Source organism: Eubalaena glacialis, chromosome 15 (assembly GCF_028564815.1).
Source record: "Eubalaena glacialis isolate mEubGla1 chromosome 15, mEubGla1.1.hap2.+ XY, whole genome shotgun sequence".
NCBI classification, from domain to species: Eukaryota; Metazoa; Chordata; class Mammalia; order Artiodactyla; family Balaenidae; genus Eubalaena; species Eubalaena glacialis.
This window is the reverse complement of record NC_083730.1, coordinates 4,672,501-4,694,691: the sequence shown is the minus strand read 5'-3', so window position 1 is coordinate 4,694,691 and position 22,191 is coordinate 4,672,501. Positions and strand designations below refer to the sequence as shown.

The following is a 22,191-nucleotide window of genomic DNA, read 5'->3' as shown; positions in this document are numbered from 1 at the left end:
TTTAAGTTGCCCTGCAGTAGAAAGCCAGGGCTGTAGCTGTCTGCACTGCTGACAGTCTCACATGCTCATTGGGTGTGCTTTGCGGCTTTGCTAATCCCTTTTTTCTACTTGAAATGTTTAACTGTTCCTACCTGCCCCCTCAACAAAAGAAAAAAACAGTTTTAGTGTCCTGGGGTTTAGCTCAAATGATATTTCTGCTCTTTTAGCCAAATAGTCTACTTGGCAGTATGGTCCCTTGCTCATTTATACTGCTGTAGTTCTTAGTTTATATCACACCCGTGATCATATGTGGCCTTGTGTTAGAGTTCCTTTCCATATATGTCACATGGCTCCTAATAGAATATGAGCCTGCTGAAGGCAAAGGATGTGTTTGTATCATTATAGTTCCTTTCATTTTCTGGGCAACTCAATATATGTATTTGTTGAACGTTTGTTGTTCTTTCTTGGTATAATGAGATGTTGAGTTATTTCATTAATTTAAAAAGTCAATTGGGAAATAACAAATGTAGAAGCATTTTCTCCTTTTGTTTTAGAAGTTTTGGAGCCATTATATAGAAGATAATGAAGAGCCTCATTATTTTGTTTCTGCATATCAATGTAGTAATTCTTTTGTCTCCAAAAATGTATGAGTCACGTGCCATCTATGGAGCATTGACTCTGAATAGACGTACGTGTGTGGGTCTTCCGTGGGTTGGTGTTTGTGTGTTCTGTGCATGTGCACCCGCTAGTGTCCGTAGTGAAGGTGGTGTGGCCGCAGGCCACAGCGGTGTCGGAAGAGGAGGAGATGAAAGGACTCATTATTGAAAGAAATTCTCACCGTTTTAGATTAAGCATTAAAAGGTTTTTAAAAATAACTCCTGTTATGAATGTTTTCAAACATATATGTATGCAAACACATAGAAAATTGATAGAATGGAATACTGAATCCCCATGTAACTGTCACTCAGCTTTCAGCACTGTTGGTACCTAGCCTTCACTAGGCTCCTGGACCAAAGTGTATCTCAGACACTTTTCATTTCATCAATAAATACTTAGATAGGAGACATTCCTTATTTCACAGTGAGATGTTTGTTCATTCTAGTACCTGTTGTGTGTTTGGAATTGTTCTAGGCTCTTGGGACATGTGAGTGGATAAAATAAACCAGGCCCTTACGTTCTAGCTTGGGAGACAGAAAGCAAGCTAGACACATAAATAACCAGAACAAGGAAAAAATTGATTTCATCAAAATTTAAAACTTCTGCTTATCAAAAGACAACATTTATAAAATGGAAAGGGAGAAAATATTTGTAAAACATGTATCTGACAGAGGATTTATATCCAGAACACATAGGCTCAATAATAAAACAGACAGGTGTTGTAAGAAACGGGCCAAAGGCTAACAAGGACTTCGCGAAGCATGTAGCATCGTTCAGCACCGTCGCTAGTTACCGGGGACATGCAGAGTAACTTCACACACACCCACTAGAAAGACTAAAATTGAAAAGGCTGACAGTGTCAAATGTTGGTGAGGAAGTGGATCAGTCACCATTCTTGACACTGCTGGTGGCCGTATAAAACAGTACAGCCACTTTGAACATCAGTCAGGCAATTTCTCATACAGTTAAGCACACACATCTGCCCTCCAGCCCAGCCAGGCCACCCCTAGGTGTTTACATAAAAGAAATGAAAATCTATGTTCATGAAAGACTTGTACAAGAATATTTATAGCAGCTTTATCATAATAGCCAAAAAGGGAAGCAGCTCGGTGTCCATCGGCAGAATTGTAAACGTGTGCGCTGGAATAGTGCTCAGCACTGAAGTGGAGCCCGTTGCTGGCCCGCGCGACACAAGCCTTGTGCTGAGCGGAAGCAGCCAGACCCTGCTTCCCGCCTGAAGTGTGTATGTTGTCTGATGTCATTTATAGGAGCGAAACTAATCCATTGTGGAAGAATTCTGAGCAGCGGTTGCCTCCGGGTGCGGGTGCGGGAGCGGGGAGGGGAGTGGGTTACAGGGACTGAGCATGAAGGGCTTGAGAGAGTTTCGGGGGAGAAGGCGGTGTCCTCTGTCTTGAGAGGGGCAGTCCTGAGGGACCCTCTGCAGCTCTCTGGGCTTCTCTTTCTGCCATCTCTCCTCTCCTTTACTCTGCCCCGCAAGCTCTAGCTGCCCTCCTCTCTGCTGGGAGGTCCTGGGCTCTGTCTGTGGCCTGCGTCCATTCTTCAGGCAGTAAGCTGGCGCTCACCTGGTTTGTTTCTCATCTCTCAGGATCACTATCTTTTGGTGCCCCATCTCCAGTGTCTTGTGCTGTTGTTTCATAGATTCTGTTTTTTTTCTTTTTTATTTGTTTCATGCATGAGAGTAAATCCAGTCCCTGTGACTCTTGACCAGAAGTCGATGTCCTGGACTGGACAATATATCTATTAAAAAAAAAAAAGTCTCACCCCTTAAAATGTAAGGCAGAGGTTTTGTGTTTTTTCTTTGCTTTAATTCCAGTATCTAGTACAACCAAAAATACTTGGCATACAGTAGGCCCTAAGTGAAGATTTTGGAACAGACACATGATTCATTCTTTCTTACTTTCTTTCCTCCTTTTGCTGTTGCATTACAAATGTTGAATAGCAAACCCAATGCTTTATCTAAAACAGCATTTTCTAAAAGGTCCTTTGGAACACTGGCCTCTTGATTCTTTATAAACAAAGGGCTCTGTAATGAAATTAGTTTGGGAAACACTTATGTACTGAGAAATTCTGTGATAAAGACACTTGTTTAAACCAGAGTTTTCTACACTTACTTGACCAGGGATATTTTTTCCCCTCAGAACACCTACTGACCTTTTATATAATTTATATTTTCTGGAACACATTCTGAAGAAATGGTGATCTGATGTTGTACATCTTGTAAGTGTAATAAAACTATATACATTTATCTTTTTCACTCTTTTACAAGAGTGATACAATATGTTACTATATTACAATATATTGTAATAAATACAAGATATTTTTGTATGTAAATTACATATGATAATTTATATATTTTTAAGCAACTTTATTGGGATATTCACATACCATACAATTCACCCATTCATACTACGATTTAATGGATTTAAGTATGCTCACAGACATGTGCAACCATCACCACAGTAAATTCTAGAACGTCTTCATCACCTTTTAGCTATTATCCACCACCGCTACCCCACTGTCTCCCATCTCCTGTCCCGTGCTCCCGCCCAGCCCTAAGGAACCACTATTCTACTTTCTGTCTCTATAGATTTGCCTATTCTGGGTATTTCTTATAAAAGGAATCATATAGTATGTGGTCTTTTGTAACGGGCTTCCTTCACTTCGCGTAATGTTTCCAAAGTTCATCCATATCGTGGTTTGTATTAATACTTCATTCTTTTTGTGGCCGGTTAACGTTCTGTTGTACGGATGTACCTCATTTTGTTTACCCGTTAATCTGTTGCTGAACATTTGGGTTGTTTCTACCTCCTGGCTATTGTGGATAATATGGCTATAAAAATTTGTGTCCAAGTTTTTGTGTGGACGTATGTTTTTATTTCTCTTGGGCATATACCTAGGAGTGGAATTGCTGGGCTGTAAGATACACTGTGTTTAATTGTTTGAGGAGCTGCCAGACTCTTTTCCAAAGTGGCATCATCATTTTACATCTCCACTAGCATTGTATGAGTGTTCTGATTTCTCCACATCCTCACCAACACTTTTTACTACCTGACTTTTTAAAATTTTTCTTTTTAATTTATTATTCATTTTTGGCTGTGCCGGGTTTTAGTTGTGGCATGCGGACTCTTAGCTGTGGCATGCATGTGGGATCTAGTTCCCTGACCAGGGGTCGAACCTGGGCCCCCTGCACTGGGAGTGTGGAGTCTTACCCACTGGACCACCAGGGAAGTCCCTTATCTGACTTTTTGATTCTAGCCATCGTAGTAGGTGTAAAGTGGTATTGCATTATAGTTTTGATTTGCATTTCTCTGATGACTACTCATGTAGAGTATGTTTTCATGTGCTTTTTGGCCATTTGCGTATCTTCTTTGGGGAAATGTATATTCAGCTCCTTTTCTTTAAAAATTTTTTTTATTTTTTAACTTTTGGCTGCGTTGGGTCTTTGTGGCTGTGTTGGGTCTTTGTTGCTGCGCACAGGCTTTCTCTAGTTGCGGCGAGCAGGGGCTCCTCTTCGTTGCGTTGCGCGGGCTTCTCACCGCGGTGGCTTCTCTTGTTGTGGAGCATGGGCTCTAGGCACGAGGGCTTCAGTAGTTGTGGCTCACGGGCTCTAGAGCACAGGCTCAGTAGTTGTGGTGCACGGGCTTAGTTACTCCGCGGTATGTGGGATCTTCCCGGACCAGGGCTCGAACCTGTGTCCCCTGCATTGGCAGGTGGATTCTTAACCACTGCACCACCAGGGAAGCCCCTCAGCTCCTTTTAAAATTAGATTTTTAAAAAATTATTGAGTTATAAGGTTTTTTTTAATATATTCTAGATTAAATCCTGTATCAGATATTGATTTGCAGAACATTTTTCCCATCCCGTAGCTCGTCTTTTCACTTCTTTTTGGTGGTCTTTGAAGATAATGCCATTTGAAGCTTTTAATTTTGATAAAGACCAATTTATTAATTTTTTCTATTGTTACTCATGCTTTTGGTGTCATTATCTTATGTATAATTTCTAGTCCCTACTTTTAGCAGAGTCAGAACAACAGCCTTCATTTGGTTTGTCATTGTGACAAAAAAAACAAAAAAAAATGGTTAAAATAGTTAAAAATAGTTACCATGAGCTTTGAGGCCATAATACTTGATGAATAATACTTTTTATTAACAGCAAATCAAATGGCATTTGGCTGAGAATTCTATTCATGGTGTAAAGTAAATGGAAAATGATATGTTTTAATTGAATTAAATAGCATAATGAAAAATAAAATCAATGTTATTGATTTTAAAGCATTTTCTTCAATAAAATTCTTCCCCCCCCCCCGCTAAAATTTACGTTATTAATTCTACTCTATCAGTGACATTTCACCTTAACCTATTAACCTTCAGACAACACAAAATGACTGTTAGATGAAGAAATTGGTGATTGACAGCTGGAACAAGAGTGGCTGTTCATTGGCAACAGTGCTTGAACATGAACCATGATGTGTGATGAGCATATGCATGTTGTTAATTAGGATATACTTAGAAGGATGATACTCAAACTCTTTGCTCTAGGGGAAGAGGATGAAGCAGTTGTTTTAAAATTATGTTTTTTTACACTGGGACTTGGGCTTCTGTTGGGAAGCTAAAGAGGGGGAGGGCTGGCTCCCTGACTTGTATCACAGCAGTTTTTGTTTAATCTGTTTTACAGAATGGGAGTTCACGGAAATGTACTTTGAAAAGAGGGCTTCTCTGTTTTTTTTTTTTTTTTTTTAAAGTAGTAAATTGAAATGTACCAGTAAAAAGAATTAAAACATGGGAGTTTTTTTGTAAGCTGGTTGAAAATTACTTTTTCTATCAAAGTAGTGTGGCATTGCTTCCTGAGTCAGCAGTACGACGATGTGGTATGCCCCAAATCTGATTTCATGAATTTTATAAAGGACTCTGCACACGCGATCAAATCCATCTCAATGTAAAGGAGACCTCGAGGCTAATTTTATGATATTTTTCATCTAGTGTGCCACTTTATGTTGACTTTTGGACTAACTTGTGTGTCTTTTCTTTATGTTCAAAGGTTTTATACCGTTTTTATTTTCTTCCCAGGTTAGGTGTGCCCAGTGAGCCACCCCTGACACAAGAAGCATTATCAGCACTTTATTAGTGATGGATACTGAGAAGAAACCAGAGAATGATGAGGATGACAGTGTAAACAAAGACGCAGAAGACTTGAGAAATAGTTCACCCCAGGATGTAGATTGTGGGCCTGTATCTGAGATGATAGCAGATTCCTCTGAGAGTTCCACAAGCAAAAGAGGTTTTTTAGAGTCATCAGACTTTGACAGCGCTGTCGTGGAGAACGATGGAAATGAACACGCTTCCAAGAGAATGAAGTTAGCTGAGGCAGAGCCCCTCCAGTCGGGAGAGCTGGGCATCCGTGGGTCAGAGAGGCCTGAGGGTGCCGGCCCGGAAGCGGGTGTCCCGTTGGCGGGGGCCCTCCTGAGTGACCCTGATGGAGACGTGTGTCTTCCTGGTGCCTTCGCCGCCCCCTGCAACGTTAGCCCCACGGACGCTGCTTCTCTGGAAACAGATGCTGAGAAGAAGCCCGCTCAGGAAATGGTTTTCCTTGATCCAGGAAGAGAGCTTCCCTTCTCCCGGAATGAGATGCGTGCGAGCGGTACCCTCAGAAGCGTGGATGCAGTTCTGCAGTGCGGTGCGTGTGGTCACTCGTTTGCTTCCCGCTCCGATTTGGAGACGCACGCCGAGTGTCAGGCGCAGCAGCCTGAGGACCACGTGTGCGGCCCCTGTGGCCACAAAGCGGGGAGCAGCGCGGCCTCGCATGTGCATGTCAGGCAGGCGCACGGGCCGCAGAGGGTCTTCTCTTGTGACCTCTGTGGCTTTCAGTGCGTGGAGGAGAACCTGTTGAACGCACACTGTCTCGGCAAAACACATCTCCGGCGTCAGAACCTTGCTGCTCGTGGAGGGTTTGTACAGATCTTAACCAAACAGCCTTTTCCTAAGAAGCCATGTCCCATGGGAACAAAAAGTGTTCGCACAAAGCCAAGAGCGTCTAAGCCAATAGCAAAGAATGGCGGTTCAAAAGGATTACGAAACGTTGGAAGCAAATTTAAAGATTTCAGAGGAAGCATTTCTAAACAAAGTGGAAGTGGCAGTGAGTTGCTGGTTGAAATGATGCCATCCAGGAATTGTTCGCCAGAAAAAGTAGAGATTGTTGAAGAAAATGTAACCTCCCTCGATATACCTCGGAATCCCGAAAACCAGAGTAAAAAGTTAGGAGACTCAGTCACCTCAGAGGGTCTCCTAGAGCAATTGGAATCTACCAGAAACACCCTCCAGGCGGCCCACGGTGTCAGTACAGCCTCAAGACCCAGACCCGAGCGGAACATCCTCCTGCTGGGCAACAGCTTCCGACGACGCAGTGGCACTTTCGCCTTAAGGGGCCAGGCGAAGAAAAGGTTCACTCTTTTAGGAATTAATAAAAGAGGCACTACTGAAACTCAGAGGCTGTGTTTGAAACACTTTAGAACACGGATGAAAACAAGTGCTGCCGAGTCAACACCTCAGCATGCAGAAACTGGTGGCAGCGTCCAGGGTCTGCGCGTCACGTCCGCAGAGACCCAGGACCTGAAGCAGGACAGGAGAAGCTCCCATCTCCCATGCTCCTTTGACTCGCTGACGGCGAGGCCGCCTTCTGACGACCAGGTGTTGTGTACGTGTACAGACTGTGGACACACAGCCACAAACAGGACCGAGTTGGAAATCCATGTGAAGAGGTGCCACGCAGGAGAGATGCAGTCTCACTGCCAGACGTGTGGCTTTTCCAGTGCGTCCAGGAGGGGCTTGGCTGCACACTCGCACAATCACCAGCATCAGCAGACCGCCCCCGGCCTCAGTTGTCAGTGTTGTTCCTTTACTTGCTTGAATGAAGTGTACCTGAGAGACCACATGAAGGAAAAGCACAGTAGGGGTTTCCTTTGCACGCCTTGTAATCTGTTCTTCTCGTCTGAGAAAGACATGGAGGAGCACAAAACAACTGAGAAGCACATTCACTTGTTGGGTCAGCCAAAGACTTCTCAATCATTTAACAATGATTTGGTTTTACAGACTTTACCTTTAAGTACTTTAGAATCAGAAAATACAAAAGATTCTGTGAGTGAGTCAGGAAAAGCAGCTCAGGAAGAACCAGTTCAGTCCAGGGTAAGCCATGGAAATGAAGTAAGACATGCGAATAAGCCTCAGTTTCAGTGTAAGAAGTGTTTTTATAAAACAAGATCTTCCACTGTTCTCACAAGACACATAAAACTCCGCCATGGTCAAGACTATCACTTTCTTTGTAAGGCATGTAATCTTTACTCATTGAGCAAAGAAGGAATGGAGAAACACATTAAGAGAAGGAAGCATCTTGAAAATGCTAAGAAAAATAATATTGGCTTAAGCTTTGAAGAATGTATTGAAAGGGTCTGCATAGGTGCAAATGACAAAAAAGAAGAGTTTACCGTTTCTGGGAATGGAAGGATAGAAGGCCCTGTGGAAGGTGTGCAATTCCAGGAGCACGGCTGTCTCGACAAGAGCATGCTCCTTCCCCAGGAACTGCCACAATCTGGTGTAATCACCAAAGAGGCTGAATTAGCTTTGACCACTGCCCCAAAGAGAGGGAGACCTAAAGGTAACATCTCACGGACGTGTTCACATTGTGGTCTTTTGGCCTCGAGTATTACAAACTTGACCGTGCACATTAGACGAAAACACAGTCACCAGTACAGTTATTTATGCAAAGTGTGTAAGTATTATACTGTGACTAAGGGAGACATGGAACGTCACTGTGCCACCAAGAAACATAAAGGACGTGTAGAAATAGAAGCGAGTGGAAAACCAAGTTCAGATATCATTGTTGGCCCGGAAGGGGGTAACCTTGAAGCCTGTAGGAAGAACACCACTTCAGCAGTTTCGGATGTACCTGCCAACGAGTCAGCTGAAGCAGACACCTCCGTTTCGGAAAAGCCAGTACTAGAGCAAGGGAATCCAGTTGAAGTCGATGTTGAGAACGTATTTCATTCTACAGATGGGGAAACTAACGGTCATATTCTTGAGAAAAAGGAACAAACGTCTCTAGAACCAGAGGACCTTATCCATCAGGGCAATGCCTGCTCCCAGGGAGATGACGCAGGTACAGGAGATAACAAATGTGCGCACTGTGAGTTTAACGCTTACTCTTCTGCTTCTCTAGAACTGCACATAAAACGGAAACATACAAGAGAGTTTGCGTTTTATTGCATGGCGTGTGATTACTATGCTGTGACTCGGCGGGAGATGACCAGGCACGCAGCAACAGAAAAACATAAGATGAAAAGGCAGTCTTACCTGAACTCTTCTAACGTAGAAGCCAGTTCTGCAGAAATGTCCAGAACCATCATTATTCCTGAAGGGCAGCATCAGCAAAGTTCTGAAGAATTTCAGATAATTCCAGACCAACCCTCTGAAACTCTCAAAACTAGAAATGCTGCTGATTGTTCTATTTTGGATGAGAATACTAATTTAGATATGTCCAAAGTACTCTGCGCTCCTGGCTCTGTAGAAATTGAGACTGAGGAAGAATCTAATCTCAGCGAAGATCATTCCTTTTGTGACGCTTTCCAGCAGCCCCTTGCCAAGGATAAAGTTATGAAACCGGAGGAGATGGTGTCCCTTAATATTTCCTCTAATTATGGCTCCCTAGGCAACTTTCAGAATGAAAATTCAGGAAGCTCAGCTTTGAATTATGAGACAGCAAAGAAAAACCACAGTATGTTGAATGACGTCAGTGATCCAAACACACATTGCAAGAGTGATGGCGGAAACGTAGGGGACAAGGCAGATAAAGTCCTTGGCAAACGTGTGTGCCCCGGAGCTCTAGAAGGAGAGCATTCGGCTGAGAGCACCATGCTGAGAGTAACTGGAGAAGCGCTCAACCTGGGTAGCAGTGGTCAGAACAAAGTTGGAAGTGTGCAGAGTTCAGGGGATTTGAAAGATGTGCCAGAAGATCCCGTTCTAGAGAATAAGGAGATTCTGATGAATTCCCAACATGAAAGTAAAATAATTTTGGAAGAGGATGGTCCAGCTTCTGATAGCACCGTTGAAAATACTGATGTTTATGAAACTATAATCAGTATTGATGATAAAGGACAAGCCGTGTACAGTTTTGGCCGGTTTGATTCTTCCATCATAAGGATAAAGAACCCCGAAGATGGGGACCTGTTAGACCAGTCTGAAGAGGGGCTTATAGCAGCAGGAGTGAGAATGAGTGAGTTGCCCTTAAAGGACTGTGCTCAAGGTGTGAAAAAGAAGAAATCCGACAGCGGTTCCTTTGCTGAATCCACACGAATTCGTTGTGATGACTGTGGCTTCTTAGCAGATGGTTTGAGTGGACTGAATGTTCACATCGCCATGAAACATCCTACAAAAGAGAAACACTTCCACTGTCTGCTGTGTGGAAAGTCCTTCTACACGGAGAGCAACCTCCATCAGCATTTGGCCAGTGCTGGTCACATGAGAAATGAACAGGCCAGTGTCGAGGAGCTTCCCGAGGGAGGGGCCACCTTTAAATGTGTCAAGTGTACAGAGCCCTTTGATTCTGAACAGAATTTATTTCTGCATATTAAAGGGCAGCATGAGGAACTGCTCCGAGAGGTGAATAAGTACATAGTGGAAGACACTGAGCAAATCAACCGCGAGAGAGAGGAAAATCAGGGGAACGTTTGCAAGTATTGTGGGAAGATGTGTCGCAGTAGCAATTCGATGGCATTCCTAGCACACATTCGCACTCACACAGGTATGTAAAGTGCAGCAAACCTCTCTTTACCCACCAGGTGCAGAGGAGTGATAGAGTTCGGACGTTTGTTCCCATCCGAATGTGGAGTCCTTAACTGCATTTGCCAGTCGGCCTCCACCCGGTTCACCTCCCACTGCCCCGTGGCTCTGGACGCTGCCATAGTCTTTGTTGACACTTAACATTTCTAAAGGTAATTAACTGAGCCTTAGTGATTCCAAAGGCACGATGTTTGGCAGATTTCTTTTATCAAGAAGCCTGGTCCCTCTGATGGCGTTTGTTAAATTCCTGTCTCTCACAGCTTTTCAGTTGTCTCTAAGTCCTAGTTGTTTGGTTTTCCAGGGTGTCTATTAAGTGGCACTTTGGGTTTCAGAGGACATATTAAGTGGCTTTTGAGGAGTGGAATATGAAACTTTTCTTACAGTTTTAGGGATTTAAATGTATTCATTGCCAGATAGTTTATATCCCAAAGTGTAACTCCCAGGCAACAAGATTCTGCTTTCAAGGATCAAAATTAGCCAACACTTTTCGAACTTAATATGTCCTGGGGATTTGGTTTGCATGGAGGTAGCACTTGATTTAGTTTCTGTGCTGTCACATGTAGTGTTCCATTTTAATGTTCAATTTTAGGTAGAAATTTTTTTAAAAAACTTTTTGTGGAAAATACATAAGCCACTATTCTAAATTTATGTAAAAATTTGCTGCACTGTTTCTGTAAACCTGCCATACATTCTTTATTTTAAATGGACAGCTTTTCCAAATCATTGTGCTCTGCTTAGACAAGTTCTGTCTCCATGGCTGAATTTATGAGTGGATTTGAATAATAAATTCACATTTCAGTGAACATATTTTCATTAAAACTGTAAGGTTTATTTTACTGTACTTTTAAATAATGGCTTATTATTAAAGCTACACTTTAAATTCATGCAGTTTTTGAAACTTAGTGCACGGTTACAAGGAGGAAGACAAAAGGGTATGAAACATTATTAATAGTTTAGGGTGATTAAAGATAGATAGAAGTTTTTCGTTGAAGAAAGTAACAGGGCAACCTGCATAAGATTAATCTAGGTAAATATAAACATTGTACTCTTGGTCCCAGCTCTTCCCATGTAGTAGAACCACTCCTGGAGAGTAAAGTCAAATACTTATTTGTTGGCCTTATTAATACCTCTGTCGGTACCGTGTTGCCGCTCACTTTCTGAAATGATATGGTTTTAGAAATCAGGCTCGTTCATGTGTGCAGAAAATAGGTTCTTTCTTAACATGCCCTCTTAAGGCAGATAAAACTGAATAAAACTAAGAGGAAGATGCTAATGGAGCTCTTTTCAGAATTCCTTATGCAACTGTCTGGTCAAGACATGTTGCTTATAATTGATGTGTCCATTACTTGAATTCTCTTGTAATTATAGTCAATAAGTCTTGTAAATGTGTTAAAGCTCACTAAAAGCATACAAATTCAAGAACAGAGTAAGGCTAATAATTTAAAATAATCAATGTAGGCATTTCAGCACTTAATTTCCCTTGTGTGTTGATAGCTGATCATTCTTAATCCATTAAGATTTATTTAGTCGTTTACAATGCAAAATAGGTTTGCACTGGTCACTTGTGCCATTTGAAAATGTCCACCAGGTTAAGTGCAGAATGTAGTCCATTAGTCTTCCTTGACTATATGTATTAATTGCATTTAAAATCAAGTTAATGTGGATGTGAAAGTGAGGTAACTATCAATATGTGACAGAGTAACCCTACTTATATAAGTTACATCATTGATTGTAACATTTAGTAAAAGTTAGCATACTTTTTAACATCTCCTGTTGGCTTATCAGCAAGTACATTTTTATTGTGTTCTGAGGCACCACAAAGAGCACTCTTCCTGAATCCCCAGTGCCAGCCTGCATTTCAATTTTGCAAGTCATTTTTTGGGGGGAGGTTGCTCTCCAGGTTTTAATCCAAGGTTTTTTTTTGTTGTTGTTGTTGTTGTTTTTTTTTTTCCTGGGGGCATCTTAAAATGAATTGCTTCTCTGATACTTTGCTTATGTCCATGAAATAGTAATTCAGGGACTGTTATTAATGGTTAACTGGAAAAGGGCTTATTCTTCCAATCCCTGTTTTCATATTTTGTGATTTACTATATGTTTTATGTAACCTTTTCTTCCCATTCTTAACACGATAAAAGCAGCACTAGAAGAAACAAATGAGTTTTGGTTATCAAGGATTGTGGGAAAAAAGCCTCCCAGAGTTTTCCTGAGTGCTCGCTGGTATGGAGCCATCTGCATGACCAGAAAGAGCAGCGTCTCCTTTCCCTTTGCGTTAGTAATACAGGAAAAGCTGTTCATTTTCTCTCTGGCATTGTTCTGGTAGTTCGAGCTTGAATTTCCTATCCCAGAGGTCATTAAGTCGGAAGACTGTCTGAAGCCCTTAACTTCCTGTTCAGAGCCTGCTGGTCCCTGGCGCTAATTGGAAATGTCCACACGTGGGAGAACGTTAGGGCTGGTGGTGTTTGTACCTTAATAAGTGATGGTTTAGAAGCCAGATCAGCTTGGGAAGAGGCGGTTAGGGGGAGTTAGTGCGTCGAGTTTAAGCGCAGTGAGGGCAGGGGCTCTGCTCTGCTCACTGCTTCGCCCCCATGTGGCGCTGGCTCTCAGTGCTGCTTGCTGGATGAAGGAGTAAGCAGATGAGCAGAGGAGCCAGCGAAGTGCTCAGTGTAGGGAGGGCTGTGGACTGGAGAAGCACTAATTAGACAACGGGTGCTATCCATCTTACTTGATTCTTGAAGACCTAACGTCTTCTTTTGATTTCTTAAGTGTCAGCGTCATGTCCATGTATGCATAGCAGTTGGCAGTGAATGAAGTTGAGGAAGGCCAGTGCAGGCCTGAGGGGGAGGCTTTGTTTTTAAAGTCTTTGGAATTCTTTAGGTAACATTGCGAGGTGCCAGAAAGCTAGAGACCCTCTTCCATTTTTCCCTTTCAGAAAACCTCACAGGCCAAATTAAAACGAAACAAAACAAAAACTACTGAGGGTAATGCTGTCGCATGGAGTGGGACTATTTAAAATAATATTGACAGTTTATAATAGTCTCAATATGCCTGAAAGACAAATTTAGAAATATATGGTTTTACACATTTTGCTTTAAAAGTACTATGCCTGGATTCATTTTGGAATGGGCCTAGCAGGCTTAAAAATGGAAACGCTATCAGTTAGGAAAAAAAAAAATGGGACATTTCTTGTTTTCTTATACAGAAAAATGTTACCCCTAGTCCCATAGAATTAGAATTTTTATGGCCAGAAAGGAGATGTTAACACATCTCTGCATGTAAGATACAAAAAGTAGTCAGGGCCTCCGTGATTTCTACATGTTAACAGTCAACAGGGTGACTCGTGGACGTGTTGTCAGCACACCAGCAGTGATGGCTGAAACCCGAAGGAACTGCGGTTTCCACCAGGGAGCCACGGACAGTCCACTGCAAGCGCTGAAGGTCTGTGTCCGGCCCCCGTGGCCCGTGTGCCGCCACACAGAGGAACGCACGCCCTGTAGTGCAGAGCGAGCACACAAGGGCTTGAGTCACGAGATATTTTGGATCCTTTCACCAAAATTGTAATAATACACGTGTTGAGAGAGCTTTATCTTCTTCGTTTAGAGTCCTGATGTTATTGTTGATTAATAATTTCCTAATTACCTTTAATGCAGTTTAATTTAAAGTGCAGGTAAATTGGTTCTTCTCACTCTTTTCTTTTACAAGTCCCTTTATAGGATGCTGTGTCAAGATGAAATGTTTCAAAGTAGTGATAGGCTTAGTTTTATCAGAATCATTTAAATAAACTGTAGTTTCTAATGTGACTGATAGAATGTGATTGCTGTAAGCTGCAGTCTCAACCTGCTTTTGACATTTAAACATATAAAGCTGACTAGATATAACCATTCAGGTGCTAAATATATTTTACCTCTACTTCTAACAGTAGAAATGGAAGTATTAGAAGATCTGGCTTCATTGTCTTTGAACTGTGAAATATTCAACCTTGTCTGCCCGTGCTTAGTACTGTTGACTTTTTTATTTCTGTTAGAAGATTAAAATTAAATACTTCACTTTTTTTGTCAGCTTTTGGGAATTAAATTGAAATTTAAGACTCTAAAATTTTTTACTGAGTGCTTCAATTTCAACAGAGTATTCTTGGAGGATGTTTTTTCAAGGGCATTGCGCAAAGTTCCATTGATCAAAAATGATTTACTGCAACATTTTTATTTGAGCTCTTTTTGTATATTTATTAAAGTTCACATATTTCATATTCTGTCTAACTATATTAGAAGAGGTACTTCACCAAGTAGGTACTAAACATGCTATGAAAAATTTGGAAACATTGTACCTACCAATTTTAAACTGTGTTTTTTTTTTAATGATTTTATTTTCTTGAGGATTTAAAGGTTAGAATTAGAAAATGGTATATACGTGTTACACTCTGAAAGAGTGTTGCTTCTTGTTAATATGGGTACTGATTATCAATTAGTAACTATGTTCCAGTTAGAATCTACCTATTACTGACAATAAGTTTGTGGACTCTGAAATAATTTTGTCTCCTCATTTTTGAGTATAGATTAATCTTATTTCTTTATGAAATAAAAAAATTGTTGGTACTGTGCCTTTTATGTTGAAATATTTGTTCTTGAAATCAACAATAGCCAAAATGTCAGTAATTCTGATTTGCTGAATCATCACAGATTTTTGGCTCTAAAATGATCATAAAAGCAAATAATTTATCCACTATATATTCTTATATTGTATGGTATTGAAAGAGTAATATCCTGAATAATTTGGGATAAATGTTAGAAAAAGGACTGAAATATTAATGTGAAAAAATTCAAAGCTGTAGAAATATGAGGGAACGGGGATGTGGCCACTGAGAAATTTATTTGATAATAAATATATTTTTAAAAAATATCAGCTACTCTGTATACATTTATGTTTTAAAAATGTTCCATTTAAAATGTTAAATGACTTTTAAAGCTATTTTTGTGAATTGTAAGAAAAATATTTGAAATTATGTAGCTCATCTCATCTGCTTAGTACTGCTCAGGTGTATCACCTTTGACTTTAAATTTTAGAAATGTTACTGAAAGTTAGAAATACTCATTGGAACATTAAAGTCTTCTTGGTGGAATAATTGTGGAATGCATGTCTGTTCAAGTTAGAAAGGAATGCAGGTATTCCATTTTGGGGACAGAAATTTGTAATTAGATTATAAGTATGATTTAAGATCTGGGCCTCTTTTAAAACTTTATCAGTAATGTATTATTCAAATTCAAATCATACTTTATGTTAAATTTATTTAGGATCAAAACCATTCAAGTGCAAGATATGCCATTTTGCAACAGCTCAGCTTGGCGATGCCAGAAACCATGTCAAAAGGCACCTTGGGATGAGGGAATACAAGTGTCATGTCTGTGGGTGAGTAAATTGAAACCGTCTCTACCGTGGTGAACCAGGAAGCATGTGCAGGATATCCATTGTTTCAGAATTCAAAACGGATACGAGTAAGAGTGGCTAAAATTATGCATGCGTATCCTTCTTTCCATTGTTATGGTAAATTCCTTAAACACAGTTATGACATTCTTCTCCCACTTCTAATCCTGTACTGAAGATGAGCAATTTTATGGGCTACAAGGTCAATTTGAACCTGTAATCTGTAAATTGACTAAATTATAGGATGTTCATTCATATTGCCAGAGAGAAGTGTAAATTCCATTTAAAGACATAAAAAAATACATAATATAGCTTTAGGATTGTATATGTATGTTTTTTTTTTCTTTTGCTATACTGCTTTAATTTTAATCACATTAATGGTTCTTTGGATACATTGGACACATTCTATAAGGAAAAAAGAAAAAGATTTAATTTCAGAGAACTGATTATTGCAGGGATGAAGCTTAAAAAACCAGTGTATAATGTAGGTTTTTGTGTAACGTTATTTCAAAACTTGTTGTTTTCCTGTTTTAGTTAATGGCTCTTTCCTCTAAAGAATCATTCACAATGTTTAATTGTCACTCAAATGTGTTGCATTTAATAGGAAGCAATGAGACGCCTTAATGCAACACTAATTAATTTAGCAGAAATGTTTTAAAGGTTTTAAAATGCCATGACATCTATGGTATATCATAGGACATTCAGAGCTGGATTTTAATACCTTACTTCTGATTAAAAGTATATTTTAATGCTGTTATGCTAGAGAAATTAACTAATAAGTGCATCATATAAAAACACTTGATGTGAAACCTGAGGAACCTGCAGTTCTCATGGTTAATTCACAAAACACTTCAGATTCAATTAAATTATGCAATGCGCACATGTTATATTAGGTTTATTTTTTCAGTGGAAGATTCTTTTGGTTAGCACTACTGTGTAAATGTCTTTTAAGTCAAAAACAGTTTCTGTTTTTTGATGGACTGTACATTTCATCCCAGGATGCAGTTGCATTTTTTGACCCTTAAGATAGTTTTACAAATAACTTTGCAAGCAGTTTTATTAACCATGGCCTGTGATTTATTCATTGGCAGAATTGATGGTTCAGTGACTTGGAGCTAAAGTAAATGAAGATGAACCTTTGCCCTAAAGCCCCCTGAAGATCAGTGGGAGAATGAGTTTTGTTGCTACTGATTTTAGCTGCAAGGGTCGAGTGCCACATGGTTCATTTAATTGCTCCAGGTCTTGGAATTTTAAAAGATACCTCATTTATTGTTTTTACCATGTGAGTTATAGGAAAGAGGAAGGCCCTGACTCCAATGAAAATTTGTGCTATGACAATAAGCAGTTTCTTCTTCGTTTCTGCAAAATAAGTAAATAATTTTTGCATACTATGTTATTAGAAACCTAATTCCATTCATTTTTTATTAGCGTTACCAAAACCTGGAAAGAGAAGAAGAAACTTTCAGAGAGCAGTTTCTGACATATGTAGCGTCAAAAACAATGTCTGATTGACTGGCTTTGGTTGTGTGATTTGAGCAGTGCACACTGGCTTAGCTCATTGCTTAGCATGTACAACTGGCATGTTGTACTAATGGTTTATATAGTGATTCCCAAGTAAAGAATTATAAGTACATATAGCTATGTTGAGTTTTATACGGCTGTCAGAGAGGTCTACGTGTGTGTGTACACATAGAAAAAGCAATCTAGATTCCCAAATTGTATCTCTTAAAATTACAATAGTCGTTGAATTTTATTTGACCAAGAAATAATAGTTCTCAATTTTTTTATGTGAATTTGATTTAAAAGTCATATAACAGTTATTTGTACAGGGTAGATATTTTTACAGTGAAGCTAAAAGTTCTGAAGAATTTCAGTAAACTGCAGAATGCCTATCGACCTATGTAGTTGACACAGAACAATAATGAGTTAAATACCCTTTAATGCTAAAGAAAAAGTATCATAGGTTGTTCTGTATTCCATGTGTTTCAAAGGGATAGAGCAGAATGTAGGTTAAAAATTAAAGTAAAAAACGTTAAAAAAAAAAGAGAGAATTGGCTATCAGATTAGTGGCAGTAGAGAGCACTGGTACATTAACATCACTGACAATGTCAATTCATTATCATTGATGGCTAAATAATCTTAGAAATGCTCAGTGGACCTATTAGTTCCTGAACGTAAGCAGCTCATGCTGCATTTCTTCATTAGCTGTAATTGCCATAAATTTTACCTTTTAAAAAATCATGCTTTAAAAGGTGAAGTGATCTTTCAGGAACAGTAACTCTATAATTTCGTCACAAACAGAAGGTCTCGCACTATGTTTTCTTTTCTTCAGTAGTTAGTATCTTAGTGTCTGTTTTAGAATTTTACTAATAACCCCTTCACTGTTTGAGTTGTAAGAAATAAACGGTTTTTCAAACAGTTCTGTTAGAGTAATAATATATGAAAACAGTGGGGCAGGCACATTTTTAAAGTGAAATTATTACTCACAGTGTTGTACTATTTTTCCTCAGTAACCTCTTGAAAAAATCTAATATTCTATGGTGAAATTGATGAAAACAACAAACAGTACATTTTGTTGAAAAGACCTCAGTATTAATGTTGCAGTTTATTTGTAATTGTATGACTTCTTTTTCATATCTTTAAGATTTTAGATGCTCATCAAATATGTATCATATATTATTTACTAAGGCTTAATTTAAGGGTTGTGCATTAGCTACTCCTTTAATAAAAACTGCCTTTTAAACTTTTATTTCAGTTGTTTGAACCTACACTGATCTTCTTTGAATTTTTAAGCTCAATTTTAAGATCTCTCTGTCCCCCTCACCGGCAAATCTTAGCCACAGTATATCATGGATTTAAGTTATCTGACCAAAGAGGCTGAATGTATTGTATTCGATGTCTAATTCCTAACGCTAGCTGGGATTCAGAATTCAAGATTTAAGTTTTGTTTACCCATGATTTACATGCTTATGTCAGGGTATAGGTTTCAAAAATGTATTGCTCTGCACTTCCTATTTTAAGAACATGTTATAGATAACTTCATTTAAAAGCCTTTCATTTTACTTTCACTTTTAGGAGGAGCACTTTTTGAATTACAGTTTCTTAATGTTTTTCTTGCTTCTGAGCATGACCTCAAGAGGAATTTTATAGAATATAGGTGAATTTATATTTAGCACTTGATGGATAGTTAACGTGAAAATGTGCTATGGGTCGGACATAGGGCTTAGTGGGGGAGAAAATAAAAAATAATAGAAAGCACCTTATATAGAAGTTAATAATTTTGTTGGGAACATATGTTTAAAAATAGGTAAACACATTTTTACTAAGTCTGTGATCTTTACCTTTGCTATTTTTCAGTAGTCAAGAACTTAAAAATCTCAGTGGCTTAAGAACATCATTGTGGAAACCATGTTTTGTTAGCTTCATTTACATTTATTTTAATAATCTCTTCCTCCGTGTGTGTACACACATACACACACACACTAGTGTATATGTAATACTCTCAGTAATAAATAGTATTTAAGCAGTGCTGTGTTTTAGTGTACAACTTAATTAGCAGTCGTTTCATTTGTTGATCTCAGTTTCATGAGATTGTTTATCTCATGTTTATTACCCCATTGTACAGATGGTAAACCTGAGAGTAAAAGTATTTTTAGTGATGGAGTTAAATTATGGGCTAGTAATGGTAGACCACTGTTTCCTTCCTTTTAACTGTACCTTTTCTTTATTTCTCTGCTTTTGTAATATCTGTTGTTTTAGTTACTGATTTTAATTTGTACTTATTTTTTTTCTCTCTAGGTTGTTTTCTCTAGCATGTGATAGCTGTAACTTCCAGCCCCCAGCCACTTTTGTTTTCTGCTTTTGCTCAGACTTACATTATTCCAAAAAATTGCTTGCACTGTATTTTATTTTAATATTCTGATATTCAGTCTCTTTCTCTCTTTCTCTTTTTTTGGTCTCTCTCTGTTTCACTTTTCTCATATTAAAGTGTTGTTTTAAATAATTTTATTATTTTTCCGCATTGTTCTTTATGTGTTGATAATTTATTGCACTTGAGTTGTTACAAGTTGAACGTGTTAGTATCATAGAAATAAGTGCCTAAAAAAGTGAAGATTTTATTGTCTTTCCATTAGGATGAGAGGGGTAAAATTGATCATCTTGGGTTATGGTTTTTGTTTTTCATTACTAGTTACTACAAAAAAAGACTAAGTAGAAAATTAGTAAGTAGCCTGTGATTTCAGTAAACCTGGGAAATGATACCTAACTTTTGTATGCCATTATTCACAAAAACCCCAGTATGCATGATTTAGGGGTTATGTTATTTTCTGACGCTTTCCCTGTGTCTAGTCTTGAATCTTGTATATAAACAGTTGAGTAGTACTTACCTAATCCGGAGAGAATAGAGCATTTACTAAATCTGTCACCTCTGGGTTCATGAAAAGATTCTAGACATTTTCTATTGTGTATTAATGTGCTTATGAACTGTTTATTCGTAGTTGGTTTAAGAAACCTTAAATAGAAAGTTACTAATGCAGCAAAACTCTTTTTTTGTGTGTGTGTGTGGCATTACCTAGTTTTTGTGCATTAGAAGGGATCTCTATGTAGATGATTATAATGTCACTTTCTGACCTTTGCAGCTTGAATAATTGTAAATCATTGCTTCATAACGTGTCAGAGAATGTCTGTACTAGGCAATTAAATGGCAGAATATAATAGACCAAATTATTGCCTGTCATGTTTTCAACAACACAGTTAGTATTTGAGTTACACTTAATCATTACGTGCATTAGCAACTTCATTGGAATCCAGCTTCAGGCTGAGCATGAAATACATTACATTATTTAAACCTCTAATGGTACAAGTCATTTATTTGTGTTGAAGTGTACAACATGCAGAGTTTCATAAAGCAAGGAACACTTGAGAGCTTAATTTATCCAAATCAAAGTCTAAATGCAGATAAACACAAGTGGCAAAAATTAGTAATTTTTATAGGCTGGAAATATTTAAAAATACATGGTTGTACGTAATTTTAGGCAGCAGGAATAAATTAAAATCACTATTTTTAGTCTGCTCTGAGAACTAAAGCTGTGTATACCTAAATCATTAAGAGCACCATGGGACTGCATTTTTAGCTGAACAGTTAATTACAGCCATCATATCTACAGATGTATCCAAATAAAATAAGTTTTTGGTTCGGCTGGTTGTTGTGGTTAAAGAGACATAGAAAAAAAGATATAGATAGAAAAAGTTTGTTTTATATCATGTCATAAATTATGCATGTAACCATATAAAGGGCAGCATCTCTCAATTTTATAAAAAACATCAAAACTAACATGAAAATACTCTTGTTATAAAGGATGTTACATATTTTATCTCTATAATATTTTAATGCTTTTTGTTTAATGGTATATTTTTGTCTTTAGTTTGAAAATTTAAAAATCCCACATAATGCTGTCTCTCTTCCTGTCAGTGAGGAATACCAAATGTACATTGTTAGTTTATTCCTCTGATGTTGAAGTCCTTGAAATACCATTTAAATACTGAATGGATGTTATTTTATATTTTTTATAAATAAATCACTTTTTATTTTGAAAATCTAGGAGATATCTTGGTTATTATATTAAAATAAAATACACTTTTTCTCAGATACAATTTAGGATATTTTTTAGTGAACTGCTTTGTAAATCCAGGAGAGAGTCGGGGGTATGGTTAGGATAACGGGGAAGAAACAGAAGAAACTGTTTCCCGCCTCTCCTCACAGGGAGAGGAGGGCATCTTCGTCACCACCATATCCTGTACTCCTTTTTTGTGATAGTGTTTTCTTGAATTTTTGCCTTGGAAGAGTAGGGTCATAGATTTATTCCAAGGCAGTAAGTGTGATCAGCTCATAAGAAAATAGAAATAAAATACACATTGTCATTTGTTGGTGTTGTAGTTGAAAACATTGGCCTCTGTCTGTAAGGTCTTTTCCAGTGAAAAGGTCTTATCTCAGTGACTTAAGTAATTTTTGCTTTATTTTTATTTTAAAATGTTCCATGGTGACTTTAAAATTCTATTGTGGAATCACAGGATTCTTTAGCCCTCGTGATCCCAGGAGTGAAATACAGGAGGGCAGCTACTCCTCTGGTTTCCTTTGCCTGTCCTGTGATTTTTTTTTTTATTTTTTTTTATTGTTAACCTGTTTTCTCCCTCCCTCTTCCTGTTCATGTATTTCTGAAAGTCCTTTACTTTTTACAGGGTTTTGCTCTTTGATTTGTCTGAGACTGAATAAGAGGAGGTGTTGGAAATGTAG

General features: G+C 38.5%; 1 protein-coding gene across 2 annotated transcripts in view; it reads left to right on the top strand.

Annotated features, from left to right (window-relative positions):
* The window catches only part of ZNF407 (zinc finger protein 407), a 415,743-nt gene that overhangs the window by 19,456 nt on the left and 374,096 nt on the right, over positions 1–22,191 (top strand). For both annotated transcript variants that reach the window (XM_061169918.1, XM_061169917.1), the window contains exons 2-3: positions 5,724–10,446; positions 15,770–15,884. In XM_061169918.1, the coding sequence (XP_061025901.1) occupies positions 5,784–10,446; positions 15,770–15,884 (4,778 nt within the window). In that variant the 5' untranslated portion in view covers positions 5,724–5,783. The remainder of the gene's footprint in view (positions 1–5,723; positions 10,447–15,769; positions 15,885–22,191) is intronic.